Below are 14,611 nucleotides of genomic sequence, written 5' to 3' on the forward strand. Positions count from 1 at the left end.
CCTGCTGCAGGCAAATCCCTCAAGGATTTTTATAATTTTCCCCAACCCCAAAATCGACTTTCATTTCCTTGGAATTCCCACGGCGTTCAGCTTATGTCTTACCCTTTCCTACCTTGTGTTGCTGATATTTGTGAAATTGCCTCAGTCTTTTCGCCAGATCCCTTGAATCAAAGGCTCTGTCCTATCGACTCTGTAACACTGGCTACACATAGTAGACTTAATAAATAATCCCTTGACTAGTATAGGCTGACACTATGAAAATACTGACAACTGGAAATATTGGAGGCCAACAACCGAAATACTCAGATTCTTATAAATATGATTCAGTAAATATTTATGGAATGCCTACCTTACCCAGGCAACTCTACCAGACACTAGGACAAGATGAAAAGAAGGTTCCCATGCTCCAGGGAGCACGCTGTGGTGGAAAAAGCAGAAGACAGGACAAAGGGGCCCTAAATTCCACTGGAGGACCTGCCACTGGTGAATTATGTGACCTCGATCAAGTCACTCCTTAGCTCTCAATTCTCTGTCAAGGAGATCTATAAAAGGAACCTATTTCACAAGTAAAAACCTACCTCACAAGAAAAAACAGAATCGTGTGTGCACGCACAGCCCAGAAATGAGTACACACCCCTCAGGGGCCGTCGATCCTGACCGGGACAAAACGGCCTCCTACTGTAGGAGGCTGCGACAAGGCCCTGGCCGGCAGCTCGGGCACGGCCGGCTGAGCCGCGGTAAGGTCGGGCGCCCAGCGCACGGAAGGGAACGGTGACCCTCAGGGCGGGGCCCGGGTAACCAGGCTCCGCCGGCAGCCTGAACACGACACAGGAACGACCTGGACGCACGCGCCCCACAGAGCTGGGACGCGAGACGGCGACACAAGGGCGCCAAGCCGCGCGCAGGGCCCTCTAGGCTGGGCGGGCCTGGAGACTCGGTGGACTTAACTCTTTCTTGCCGCCAGGGCTGAACCCGGGCAGGAGGCCGGTCGCCCAGCGCGGCCTGGAGCGGCGGTGCTCACGGACCCAGCCGGGGCTGAGCGGGTCCTCCCCGGAAGCGCGTCACTTCTGCCTCCGGTTGGAGCGCGGGTCGCTGCGCAGGGAGGATTTCAGGTGGGGTAGGGGGGCCGGGTGGGTCGAAATAGTGCCCGGCCTGCGCTCCCAAACCCCGGGGCCTGGGGGGCCCGCCCCTGAGTGGCGCGTGGCGGGGAGCTGTCCTCCTTAGAGCGGTGGCCGGGCCGGCGGCGACTTGTGGTAGAGACCCGGGAAGAGGTAGCGGCCTCCACGAAGCCAAGCCGTCCGAGGTAACCTAGAAGTGGCTTCCGCTTCGGCGCCGGCTCCGGAGCCCCCGAGAGACGCCGGCCGCTGCTCGGGGCCGCTGCACAGCGGCCGGTGGTGTTTCCGAGCCGGGCGACAGGACTGTCTGGGGCGAGGCCCGCCGTCAGGCTCGTGAGGCCGCTCTCTCCAAAGTTTGTGCGGGCGGCGCCCGGGGCCGCGCGGCGGGAGCCCGCTCGGACACTGCCCTCAGGCACAGTGCTCGCGGGCGCGCCAGGGCGGTCGTGTCCACTTTCCCGCCTCTGCCGGCGTTTCCTTTACTGGCTGATGTTACCGCGGGAGAAACGGGCGGTCCAGCCTCAGTCAGATCAGCTTCCTCTGATGCAAAAGCCTGGGAAGTGTCCCCAGCACCTCAGAGCCATCGGGGGCCGGCCGTCTGTGAACATCGTGGCTTCCTGGGCAGAATTTCGGTGTCCTTTCTGCTGGATCACCTCAGGGAAAGTGAGCCTCATGAAGCTCTCCTCAGCCTCGCTTAGAGGTCTAAATGAGCCCTGGAGAAAGGTAGCAGCTGAATGTAATCATCACCAACTAACATGCTGTCCTTTTTTTTCCAATTGACATTTGGATAAACATTTTGTGAACAAGGATCAGCTATAATTTTTCCTAGGTCAAGTAACGAGAAGTTAGAAATACAGGTATAGGACTTCCCTCGTGGCACAGTGGTTGGGAATCAGCCTGCCAATGCAGGGGACACAGTTCTAGCCCTTGTCCGGGAGGATCCCACGTGCGGCGGAGCAGCTAAGCCCATGGGCCACAACTGCTGAGCCTGCGCTCTGGGGCCCGCGAGCCACAACTACTGAAGCCGGAGCGCCTAGAGCCTATGCTCCACAATGGGGCGTGGCCCCAGTCGTTGCAACTAGAGAAAGCCCATGCGCAGCAGCGAAGATCCAACACAACCATACATACATACATACATAAATACATACATACATAAATACGTGAATTTGGAAAGGAAAGAAAAATTATACAGGTATACATCTTCTGCATGGTGCTCTTTATATGTCTTGCAAAGAAATGCCAAGACAAATGTAGAGCAACTAGTTACTTAATTGGGGGATGCTTTTGAGAAGAATAAGTCTCCATTTTTCTGAATTACTTTTCTTCTACTCTGGTCTCATTGTTTCAGCTCTCCTGCCAGTTTTCACACAATGGAAAGGAGCACCTCAAATGGTCCAGGAAGTGAAGGCTTCCATCTTCCCAAAAGGATAAAGGTCATAGAAGTTGTACCCTCTTACTGAAGACAGACCAGGACGATATGTTGAAATTTAAGAGAAACTCAGAATATTCTCCTGATCTTTCCTTTACAAGGAGAGGATGGCATAGGAAGTGCATCAATTAAATCTTTGGATAATCCCCAAACTCCTTGGAGCCAGTGGGTACTAGTTTTTTCACCCACCAACCTTTCCTGATTTTTTTTTTTTTTTAAGGCAAAGTGATTTATTGGCATTTGTCTTTAATAAGCTGTGCTGTATTCTGTTGAATAATAGAAAGAAAAGGAGAGAAACAAGGGCCTGGCAGTAGATTTTTAAAGTTCATGTTTCTCTCATAATAAGTAACAAGTAGTAAAGTTCATGTGACTTTCTTACTGACATGCACTTTTTTCTGCCCTCAATGCCTTAGGAAGAAGATCCTTTTATTGATTTTGTTCCAGACCAGACTGGGCCTCAGTTGTCAGAGGTAGTGCTGGAGGTGTGTCCAATACAGGAGCAGAATTGTTCCTCAAGAAGAATGATGACCATAGATCTGAAGGTGGCTGAGTACTTGAACCCTCAGATCAGGACTCGGTGGGAGACCAAGGGACCTGTGACAGGGAGCTCCAGTCAGCATAAGGAATATGCCCCCCAAACGGACAATCTCAGTCCTGAGAGGTCTCACCAGCATTTCCGGAGCTTCCTCTATCATGAAGCAGCTGGACCCCGGGAGGCTGTTGACCAGCTTCTGGAATTATGCCATCGGTGGCTGAGGCCAGAGATTCATTCAAAAGAGCAGATCTTGGAACTTGTGGTGCTAGAGCAGTTCCTGTCCATTCTGCCCAGGGACACCCAGACCTGCATAAAGAAGCACCATCTACAGAGCATCGAGGAGGCTGTGGTCCTGGTAGAACACTTGCAGAGGGAATCTGGTCAAATGAGGAATGGGGTGAGAAGAAAGATTCCTGTTGTGTACAGTGAAATAGGGTGATGGTGGATGTACTGGGGCAATTAATTGAGAAATAAAGTGAAATAGGTAACTTCTGTTGTCCCTTTAGGACATGTAAAGCAGGATGCGAAAGCACAGATCCACAGCCATAGTCAGTGCATACGATTCAGAGATCCTGAGAGAGGCTTCCCTGGCCTTAGGGAGAGAGTTGCTTTTGGCCCTCTTTGGAGCCAGGGTGTGTTGAGGGTAATGAGCCTAGTCTGGCTTGGCGAAGGAGATGGGCCTCAAGTTCTTAGAAACAAACAAAAGGCAATAAGGAGTTGGAGAGGACGGGACAGATCCAAAAAAGGAGTAATTCTCAGAGACCAAAGGAGAGTGAAGATACGAAAGAGAGGGAGAAACCAAACAACTAGAGGAAGACTGCCCAGGAAGAGAAAAAGTAGAAAGAAAACAGGGAAAGAAAGATTTGGAAATCCCAACAGAGTAGCTGAGAGAAGAAAGAGCGTGAGGGATAGTGTCCTCTGTACCGTAGACAAGGGCCTCCACTGCCCTCCCTCAGTGGTTGTTCCTTGGCTGTGCTGTGAGCGGGGATCCAGGGCATGCCCTTGGGCAGGTGGCGGCATACCAGCTGGCTTCACAGGCCTACTGAGAATACCGGGAGGGCACACGTTTTGTGTCAAAATCATTTGAGGATAGGTGGGAGCCCTGACCCTCTTTTTTTTTTTTTTTAATTTACTTTTGGCAGCATCGGGTCTTCCTTGCTGTGTGCAGGCTTTCTCTAGTTGCGGCGAGCAGGAGCTACTCTTCGTTGCGGTGCGCAGGCTTCTCATTGCGGTAGCTTCTCATGTTGCGGAGCATGGGCTTTAGGCGCGTGGGCTTCAGTAATTGTGGCTCTTGGGCTCTAGAGCCCAGGCTCAGTAGTTGTGGCGCACGGGCTTCGTTGCTCTCTGGCATGTGGGATCTTCCTGGACCAGGGCTCAAATCCGTGTTGCCTGCATTGGCAGGCGGATTCTTAACCACTGCGCCATCAGGGAAACCCAGAGCCCTGGCTCTTTCCTCCCACTTTTTTCTCCATTTCATCCCAATCCTCTGTGAGACTCTTCCCTGGCCATGTGGAAAATCTGGTTGACAGGACAACTTTTAAATTCAATTCCTTAATCTTTTGAGAGAGTTAGAGGACAGGAAACCACTAAGGCAAGAATCTAAGTTGGGAGAGAAAGTCTGTCAAGGCAGCATGAGAACAGGTGGCCTGTGCAACCCTGTTAGTGGTCTGAGCTGGGCTGGATGCAGAGGGTGGGGGCTGCTGTCTTGGAGGGCTGGCAGTAACCACACCTTTTTTCCTCTTCTGCCAATTTTCCTATATTTTGTGTATAGTTCTGTGGAAAATTGGTGGTCCCGTATCTCTTTTAAGTCTCTGTGACATTTCCTTTAGTGTCTCCTTCCCACAGTTTGCACTCTGCTTTTTCCTCTCTCTCCCACCAACTCCCAAACCAAAAGTAAGTTCCATGGTAACAAGGATGGGCATTATTTCTAGGTTGCAGACCATGAGCTGGGAAAGGAGGCAGTGCTCTTGGGAGAAACAGCAGAGGCCCTAGGCTTCAAGCTGAAGCCAGCAGAGGCCCAGCAAGTGGGCATGTCCCAGGATGAAGAATTTTGGAATACACACCAGAGTCTACAAGAGCTGCTGATCAGGAATACCCACAAAGAAACTGAGCCCGTATGTGAGAGGGGTAAGGAGCTTCACGTTACTTTCCTTCTCCTGGGAGCTGCGATAGTAATTTAAGCCAGAACGTGTGAGCACTTTCTGGTTGCCCTGCCCTGTGGATCTACTAATGCAGCCACATTAGCAATTAGGATGCCCCCCAGGTTATGGTAGAGCAGACCAGGTGTGGGTGAAGGTGGGGGTTGGCCTAAGATACAGAAATCTCCAAACCACAGAACCCTGGTAATAACACTGGGAACTCAGTTTTTTAGAAAAGTGGAGAGGGTCGAGCCCACCTTGTCCTCATAAAATACAGAAGGAATTGGGATCAGAAATGGGTTGTCAGTGGCGGAATGTGAAGAAAATTGTGTACCAGGAAAGAAGTAATAAATGATTAAAATCTCCTACTGTATACTGGAGTCCCTGAGTACGTCATTTTCAAATATGTTTAAGCTTTGTCTAACTCTGAACAATTTGTGTCATGAGAGGAAAATAAAAAGGGTTTTTCCTTTTGTTAATTTTGCTCATGAAAACTGGGGAATCTGTTTAGAGGCTGGTAGATACTTGGTTCTCATTAACAAGGAGAAGGCCATTTCTGGGCACCATACACTTGTGAAGGTGTCTCATCAATACTGAAAAACTCAAGGTCTTCTGTATTTTAGAAATGAGCCTAAGATATTCAGGAACAGAAGCGAGAGAGATTTCCTGTGGCTCTCCTTCACCCACAGCGGTGTCTGCTCACCGGATCCTAGCCATTCCTGAGCAGACAAACACCAAAGACTGGACAGTGGCACCTGAGCTCATCTTGCCTGAGTCCCAGGTGAGCTGTGCTTTCCAGCTTTTTAGGGCTGCCTTTCCCTGCTGCCCCTGACCCGCGCTCCCCAGCAGGTGTTCAGAGCTGTTAGTCCAGATGTTCCCCAGGATTTGGGGCACTTGTTTGTTGATCCCTTGCCTCCTTCCTTTCTGCCTTCTCACTTTTTAAAAATCAAATGCTGTTAGTTCCTTTTGTGACTGGCTTACCATGCAGTTGATGGCCCAGAAGGTTGGGCTCCTTTTGAAGTGGCAAGTACTGAGCTAAAGCCCATTTTCTTCTCTAGAGCTTGTTGACATTTGAAGAAGTGGCCATGTATTTTTCCCAAGAAGAATGGGAGTTACTGGATCCTACTCAGAAGGCCCTCTACAATGATGTAATGCAAGAAAACTATGAGACTGTCATCTCTCTAGGTAAAGGTTCTCCCCTTCCCTTTGCATAGGAGTGGAGTAATCTGTCCTGTTGTTGGCGTACTGAGAATGCACCCCTGTGAGAGAGTCTCTGTTCTAGTAGCTGACTGGTTCTCAACTAGATGGTGTAGGCAGGGAAAAGGTATATCCAGATCACCAGGGAGCTTTTTCCCAGTGCACATGATCATTCCTTATCCTAAATCTTGATCCTTCCTGCCTTCTTTCCCTCCACATTGCTCTTCTCTTAACTTTCCCATCTCCACAAAGGACACCGCCATTCACCCAATATTTTAGCCCAGAAAACTTGGTCATCCTTTACACCGATCTTATCATACGCCAGTAGTACTACTGCATCACTAGTCCTCTTGGCTCCACCTTCACCGTGTAGCCTGAGTCCAACCAAGTCTCAGCCTGCTGTGCTTTAGCATCGTGGTGTAAGCCAGCGGCATCTCTAACAAGGTCCACCTCAGTACTTTCTATCTGGCACCCCCTGCCACCATTCCTCCCCTCCCGCAGGCTGTTTTCCGCAGAGCACAGCCAGAATCTTTTAAAAACTGGATCATATCAGGACATTTCTCTGCATCAAAACCTTACTGTGACTTTTCACACATTCAGAATGAATCCAAACTCCTTGTAGAGGCACCCAGGACCCCCCAAGTTCTGGCCCCTCCTCACCTTCCTGCCCTCATCTCCTGCCACTCCTGCCCTGCTCAGTCCTCTTCAGCCACACTGGTCTTCTTGCTGTTTCTTTTTTTTTTAATATATAAATTTATTTATTTATTTATTTATTTAATTTTGGCTGTGTTGGGTCTTCATTGCTGCATGCAGGCTTTCTCTAGTTGCTGCGAGCGGGGGCTACTCTTCGCTGCAGTGCGTGGGCTTCTCATTGCGGTGGCTTCTCGTTGCGGAGCACGGGCTCTAGGGCCGCGGGCTTCAGTAGTTGTGGCGCATGGGCTCAGTAGTTGTGGCTCGTGGGCTCTAGAGCACAGGCTCAGTAGTTGTGGCGCATGGGCTTAGTTGCTCCATGGCATGTCGGATCTTCCTGAACCAGGGCTCAAATCCGTGTCCCCTGCATTGGCAGGCGGATTCTTTTTTTTTTTTTTTAAAGGAACTCCTTTATTTATTTATTTATTTATTTATGGCTGTTGGGTCTTCATTTCTGTGCGAGGGCTTTCTCTAGTTGCGGCAAGTGGGGGCCACTCTTCATTGCGGTGCGCGGGCCTCTCACTATCACGGCCTCTCTTGTAGCGGAGCACAGGCTCAGTAGTTGTGGCTCACGGGCCTAGTTGCTCCGCGGCATGTGGGATCTTCCCAGACCAGGGCTTGAACCCGTGTCCCCTGCATTGGCAGGCAGATTCTCAACCACTGCGCCACCAGGGAAGCCCGGCAGGGGGATTCTTAACCACTGCGCTACCAGGGAAACCCTTCTTGCTGTTTCTTGAACTCACCAAGCTCATTTCTACCTTTGCATTTCCTTTACTTGGCACACTGGACTCAGTACTACATTTTCCAACACCTCTAATTTTTGTCCAACTCAGGAGAATTCATGTCATGTAAGGAAAAAACAAGACTTCCTTTTATTGACTTCACTCATGAAAACTGAAGAGAGTCAACTGGGAAACCCATCTTAGGGGCTAGTAGATGCTTGATTCTTGTTTAAAATGAGATAGCCACTTCTAGGTACCACATAACACTTGTAAAGTGTTCCATTTCTACTGAAAGATCAGGATCTTCTATATTTCAGAACTGAGCCTAGGATGTTCAAAGACAGAAGGGAGAGAAATTTCCTCTCACTCTTCCACAGCGGTGCCTGCTCACCAGATCCTGGCCTTTCCTGAGCAGACAAATGCCAAAGACTGGACAGTAGCACCTGAGCTCGTCTTGCCTGAGTCCCAGGTGAGCTGTGCTTTCCAGCTTCTTAGGGCTACCTCTCCCTGCTGCCCTTGACCCACACTGCCCAGCAGGTGCACAGAGGTGTGTTAACCCAGATGATCCCACTCAAGAACTGGGCACCTCCCAGGCTATTTGCTGATCCCTTGCCTACTTCCTTTCTGCCTTCCCACTTAAAAAAAATTCATGTGCTGTTAGTTCCTTTAGTGACTGGCTTACCATGCAGTTGATGGCTCAGAAGGTTGGGCTACTTCTGTAGTGGCAAGTACTGAGCTAAAGCCCATTCTCTTCTTTAGAGCTTGCTGACATTTGAAGAAGTGGCCATGTATTTTTCCAAGGAAGAATGGGAGTTACTGGATCCCACTCAGAAGGCCCTCTACAATGATGTAATGCAAGAAAACTATGAGACTGTCATCTCTCTAGGTAAAGATTCTCCCCTTCCGTTTGCATAGGAGTGGACTAATCTATCCTGTTGTTGGCGTACTGAGAATGCACCCCTGTGAGGGAGTCTCTGTTCTAGTAGCTGACTGTTCTCAACTAGATGGTGTAGGCAGGGAAGAGATCACCAGGGAGCTTTTTCCAAGTACACATTCCTTACACTATTTGGAATTCTTGATCTCTTCTTCCCTCCAAACTTGCCCTTACATCTTGCCCTTATCATCTCCGTAAAAGGAATACCCACTCATCCACTTGCGCAGAGCAAGAAACATCCAGTCATCCTTTACCTTGATCTTGCCGTAATACCCCACTAAGTCTAACACATCACTCTTGGCTCCACCTTCACGGTGTAGCCTGAGTCTGATCATGTCTCAGCTTCTTGTGTTAGCATCCTGGTCTCAGCCAGCAACATCTCTATCAAGGTCCACCTCAGTACTTTCTAACTGGCACCCACTGCCACCACTCCTGCCCTCTCAGTCTGTTTTCTACATGGCAGCCAGAGTCTTTTAAAAACCTGATCAGATCATGACATTTTTTGCTTCAAAACTTTGCAATAACTTCTCATAAGGTTCAGAATAAATCCAAATTCCTTACCAAGGCTCTCAGGACCCTCCAAAATCTGGCCCCTCCTCACCAGCCTGCTGTCATCTCCTGCCTCTCGTGCCCTTGCTCTGGCCTCTTTGTTCACACTGCTCATCTTGCTGTTTCGTGGACTTGATGTGCTCATTTCTTTCCCCTTCCCTCTTCCTGGCCCACGTTTCTGCCACATGGTAGAATTTTCATTTTAGGGTTCTGCTCAGATATCACTTTCGAAAAGAGGCTTTTCATACAGCCTTATCTAAAATATCTTCACAGAAGCAGAATCTTAAATGTTCTCTTACCCTGCTTTAGTTTTCTTCAAAACATTTATCACTTCCTGACATTTTATTTGCTTGTTTATTAATGTTAGATTGTCTCACTCTGCACTAGAAGATAAGCTCTGTGAGATCAGGGGGTTTGGCTTATTCACCACTGTATCCTTAGCACATAGAGGGTGTCTGGTGCACCATAGCCACTCAGCACATATGTATTGAATGATTGAGTGATGAATACTTTCCATACTTGGCAATATGATTTAGAGAAAGTCCACTAAGTAATTCTGGTCTGTTTCCTCCATCTGGATGTGAACCAGTGAGCTCTGGCAATGGTAGAAATCTTTCCTGGTCCAGTGTCTGGTACCTGAGAGCTAAATTGAAAGTTGCTATAGTATAAGAGGAATCACTTGTGTTTATGATACCCAGCCCACTGACCTTCACATTGACTCCCCTAGACCTGGTCTTATCCAGTATGAGTCTTCCTAAAGACGTAATAGGCCCAGGTATATTTCCTACAGCCTTTGCAGTTTGGTCCTACCTTAGTAGAATATGGGGTATTCTTGGTAGCAGAAGATGGGGATCATGCACTGGATTCCCATGCCCTATATCCTTTTCATTGGTCCAGCTTAGGTTTATTTCTCAGTCTCTACTTTGCATATCCACCCACAAATGAAGTATATTATGAACCTGATACCAGATATGAGTCTATCCATTTAACCATTTGGTGTTGCAGACTGTTAAAGTATCCTTTGCTCTTCCTGAAATAGTCTGGAATTAGTGGACTATTGTTGTTACCAATCCTTGACCTCAGTTTTTCTATTTCACAGCATTATTTGTGCTCCCCAAACCTAAAGTGATCTCCTGTCTAGAGCAAGGGGAAGAGCCGTGGGTTCAAAGATCCCTGGGGTTCAAGGACAATTCTGGAGAGCTGCCTACAGGTAGGTACACCATCGGAAGAAAGGAAATGTGCCTTAATAGGAACTTTTACAAGGGCTTAATATTTTACAGTTCTGCTTATCTGTTTTTTTAAAAAATTAGTGTTCATCCAATTTTTCTCCTCATTACTGTGGCTTTCTTGCTCTGTCATATAGTTAGCTGTTTCTTATGTTTATTCCAGCAGGGCTAAAGCTTAAAAATGACACTGAAAATCTTCAGCCTCTATGTCTTTCTGACTTAGAAATACAAGCACCAGTAGATATAGCATCAAAAAAGCCCAGATTGAAAGTCCCCCAGAAAACTATGGGCAAAGAAAATCATGGTGATGTGCATAGGGTGGGGAAATGGCACCGAGATTTTCCAGTGAAGAAAAAAAAGAAACTTTCAACCTGGAAACAAGAGCTGCTGAAACTTATGGATCTTCACAAAAAAGAACGTGCAGGAGAGAAGCCTTTTAAATGCCAGGAATGTGGGAAAAGCTTCAGAGTTAGCTCTGACCTTATTAAGCACCAAAGAATTCACACTGAAGAGAAACCGTATAAATGTCAGCAGTGTGATAAGAGGTTTAGGTGGAGTTCAGATCTTAATAAGCACTTAACAACACACCAAGGAATAAAACCATATAAATGCTCATGGTGTGGGAAAAGCTTCAGTCAAAATACAAATCTCCACACACACCAAAGAACTCACACTGGAGAGAAGCCCTTTACATGTCATGAATGTGGAAAAAAATTCAGTCAAAATTCCCACCTTATTAAACACCGGAGAACTCACACAGGTGAGCAGCCTTATACCTGTAGCACATGCAGGAGAAACTTCAGCAGACGCTCAAGCCTTCTTAGACACCAGAAACTCCACCAGTAAAGGGAAGCTTGTTCAGTGTCCTCAGTCTGAAGAAATTCACCAAGTGGAGCTTGACCTTAAAGTTATGAAAAGTACAAAATTATGAAGCATGAAGAATTTTTCATCAGTGGAATTTTTCATCAGGAAACTTTGGGAAATAAACATGTTTCACAGAAGGAATCAAGGTTGAGTCTGCAGGGAATGTGTTAGTAGTTGTACTACTTGCTGTTTTTACTAAAAACTTTCAGGGAATTCCTTAACAGGAGAGGTGTTCTAAGAACATTCAGAGTAAAGGGGAAAGCTGTTTTGGGATTGTATTTGGCAAAATAGCAAATTCAGCTTCAAATAGTGGATGCAGCCATGAATTCTTCTGTGGTCACAGAGGTGAATATTGTTGGTTTGCATTGATTTCCCCAGCCACTCTTAAACATACATGTTAGAAACATTTGTAGCATGGTCTTCCAAAACAGAAAGCAATAATATGATGTTTAATTGCATACCATTGTCTTCCAGGTTTACCAATTTCAATAATCTCATGGGCAGAAATGAATTCTAATGTAAAATTTTTGAAGAATCAAATTGGATTTTCTTAACTGTCCTATCATCGGGTACTGTTCACAAATTTGGACATTGTTTGAGTTCCTTTTTTAACTTTTTAGCAAATTCAGCTCTTGAATCCTATTAGAACAGTTTTTACTGTGATGAAATCATATTTACTTCACCAATAGGGAATCTGCCCAGGTGAACTAATCACTATTGTATGCCTCCCTGGTGGTGGATGGAAAAGGGAGAACACCTCTAAGAAGGAGATATTATGGAAACGAGTTGGAATCTTTAGCCATGTAAAGAAGAATTTTCTCGAGTAAAAGAAACTAGACTGTTTACTTAGGTCACAATATCAATAGGATAAAACAACCATGAAAATGAGCACTTTTCCAAGGTCTAAATGGAAATTAATGGCAATTCAGGATCACCTTCTCAGGTTTTTATCTGTTTGCATTTTAACTTGGCTTTTGTATATCATTAAGAACAAGGAGAGGGTTATATTTGTCTGGGAACTGGAGTGTTTACTGCACCAGGATCCTGTGGGTCACAGGGCATGTTACTCTGGGAATCCAGTGAGCAGGAGACCAGTTCACAAAAGCAAAGATTTGGAAGAGGATGCTGAGTGGTAGGCAAGGACAGACAAATACACATCTATGTTGGTTGACTTACACTGTAACTGTTAAACAGGAAGGGTCATCCTTCTGTTTTCTCCATCGTATCATGTAACAGCCTTAGTGTACACATTTGATAGATTGCTGAAAACCTCTGTAGGCTGTGGATTTTCTTGTAGCTCCACCTTTTATCTACAACAGTGATGCCGGTGTGTTCCTGATAGAGCATCTAGGTGTAATCAGGAAAGGAGTTAAACAAGGAAATAAGGCTCGAAAGAGATCCAGAGGCTTGTTAAGACCCCATAGCTAGTGGGTCTGTTGGCTGTCACTTAGCTGCATCAGTCAGGCCTGAGGGCAGGATTAGTAGGACTCATCTGTATGTTGTCCCTGCCCAGCCAGCCTGGATGACATTGTATCGTATCTATTTCTATTTCTAGCTTGTAAAACATTCCTGTTTCTTGACTGGTTACTGAAACACTCTTAAATCTCCAGTTTCCTTATGAAATAGAGATAACACTCAACTCAGGTTTTTTCTGGGGATTAGAGGGGTTGATGAAGGAAAAGCACCTAACGGCCTGGGCAATAGCAGGGTCTCAGTCAGTGTGCGTGTCCTTCCCTTTCCCCTGGTCCCCAGTGGTATGTTGGGTGGACTGACTACATTCAAGGAGCAGATGCATTTGTGGCTGTTGCAGCTCCTTCCAGGAGCTGAGCACTCGTGGTGGTGGTTTGCTCGGTTGATTTGGTCCTTGGCTTCAGTGCTTTATGGTGTAAGTCACCTGAGGTTTTGGTCTGCCGCTGTCAGCAGGATTTCATTTTCTTCTCTAAGATGATCTGTACCAGTATACCAATGTGCTTATTTCTTAAGCTCAGCCAGCTCTGCAGCTCTGGTCTACATAGATCTTACCCAACAGTCTCAGCCTTACACCGCTGGGACTCTGTTTCTTCTCCCAAGATATACATGTGGATTTCTTGCTGACACTGCATTCATCCATTCAAGTTAATGAGGGCCTATTATGTGCCCAGGTAGTCTTCTAAACTAAGGATATAGTAGTGGACAAGGAGACAAAATGCATATCCTCATGGAGCTTGTATCCTAGTGAACAGTAAGAAGGGAGTGGTTAGACTCTTTTCTCCTTGCAGTTAGACAGGATCCTGAGATAGTTTTGAGCAGTGGGTTGTGCGCAGAACTCTCACTTCTCAACTTAAGCGTTTATTTTTTGGTGCAGGACTCTCTAATGCTGTCTTTTCCTGCCTCAGTCATATAAGCACATACAGAGAGAGGGGTCACAAGTCACAACAGTCTGGAATGCCGAGCCCCCCACATTGGGGAGGGGTATCTGTTCCAGAGAGTCTCCCAGACCTATAATGGATTTTGTAGGGATAAGAAATAAACTTTTGTTGCGTTAAATCACTGCGATGTTGATGCTGTGTGTTTCTGCAGCATAACCTGGCCTGTCTTGTTGGAAATGCTAGAACAGATCCAGCACTTGCTGGATGACATATGTAACCCAGTAGATGTTGATAGTCTTCTTGAAATAGGAGAGATGTGAACCTTAGGATGAAACTAACACCATAGAAGGCAGAGCAGAGTGATAAATACTCAGGTTTTAGAGACACCACTGAGCGGTAGGATCAAGAATCACCTGACACCTAGAATTGACCAGGACTTTTTAGCGACATAAATCTATACGTTTCCTCTTATTGTTTAAACCAGTGTGATTGGGGTTTCTGTTCATTGTAACAGAAATCATTCTAATACATAGAACAATACCTGATTTAAGATAATATATGTAGGAGAGGAACAATGTTCTTATATATACCTATTTAAAAGCTTTCATGATGGGGCTTCCCTGGTTGCGCAGTGGTTAAGAATCCACCTGCCAACGCAGGGGACACGGGTTCAAGCCCTGGTCGGGGAAGATCCCACATGCCACGGAGCAGCTAAGCCTGAGCGCCACAACTACTGAAACCAACGTGCCTAGAGCCCGTGCTCCGCAACAAGAGAAGCTACCGCAATGACAAGCCTGCACACCACAACAAAGAGTAGCCCCCGCTCAGTGCAACTAGAGAAAGCCCACGCTCAGCAATAAAGAGTAG

General features: G+C 46.9%; 1 protein-coding gene across 3 annotated transcripts; it reads left to right on the plus strand.

The window, feature by feature from the left end:
- The first annotated feature begins 998 nt into the window (after positions 1-998).
- Positions 999-13,925, plus strand: ZNF75A (zinc finger protein 75A). Of its 3 annotated transcripts, none has more exons than XM_082428701.1 (9): positions 999-1,835; positions 2,955-3,473; positions 5,008-5,203; positions 5,904-5,995; positions 6,273-6,399; positions 8,201-8,292; positions 8,583-8,709; positions 10,406-10,516; positions 10,699-13,925. In XM_082428701.1, the coding sequence occupies exons 1-9, from the start codon at positions 1,602-1,604 to the stop codon at positions 11,376-11,378; spliced, it is 2,178 nt and encodes a 725-aa protein (XP_082284827.1). In that variant the 5' UTR covers positions 999-1,601; the 3' UTR covers positions 11,379-13,925. The 3 variants fall into 3 exon arrangements, with proteins under 3 accessions (XP_082284827.1, XP_082284826.1, XP_082284828.1); XM_082428700.1 differs by having other exon boundaries at positions 1,000-1,835; positions 5,838-5,995; positions 8,141-8,292; positions 10,696-13,925; XM_082428702.1 differs by lacking the exons at positions 5,904-5,995; positions 6,273-6,399 and having other exon boundaries at positions 1,000-1,835.
- Positions 13,926-14,611: the final 686 nt, after the last annotated feature.

The sequence above is a fragment of the Balaenoptera physalus genome, assembly GCF_965194825.1.
Source record: "Balaenoptera physalus genome assembly, chromosome: 16".
Lineage (NCBI taxonomy): Eukaryota > Metazoa > Chordata > Mammalia > Artiodactyla > Balaenopteridae > Balaenoptera > Balaenoptera physalus.

Coding starts and splice junctions, on each gene's coding strand:
- ZNF75A (XM_082428700.1), top strand. CDS start 1,602: ATGTTACCGCGGGAGAAACGGGCGGTCCAGCCTCAGTCAGATCAGCTT. Junction 1,836..2,954: donor TAAATGAGCCCTGGAGAAAG/GTAGCAGCTGAA, acceptor TCAATGCCTTAG/GAAGAAGATCCTTTTATTGA. Junction 3,474..5,007: donor CTGGTCAAATGAGGAATGGG/GTGAGAAGAAAG, acceptor CATTATTTCTAG/GTTGCAGACCATGAGCTGGG.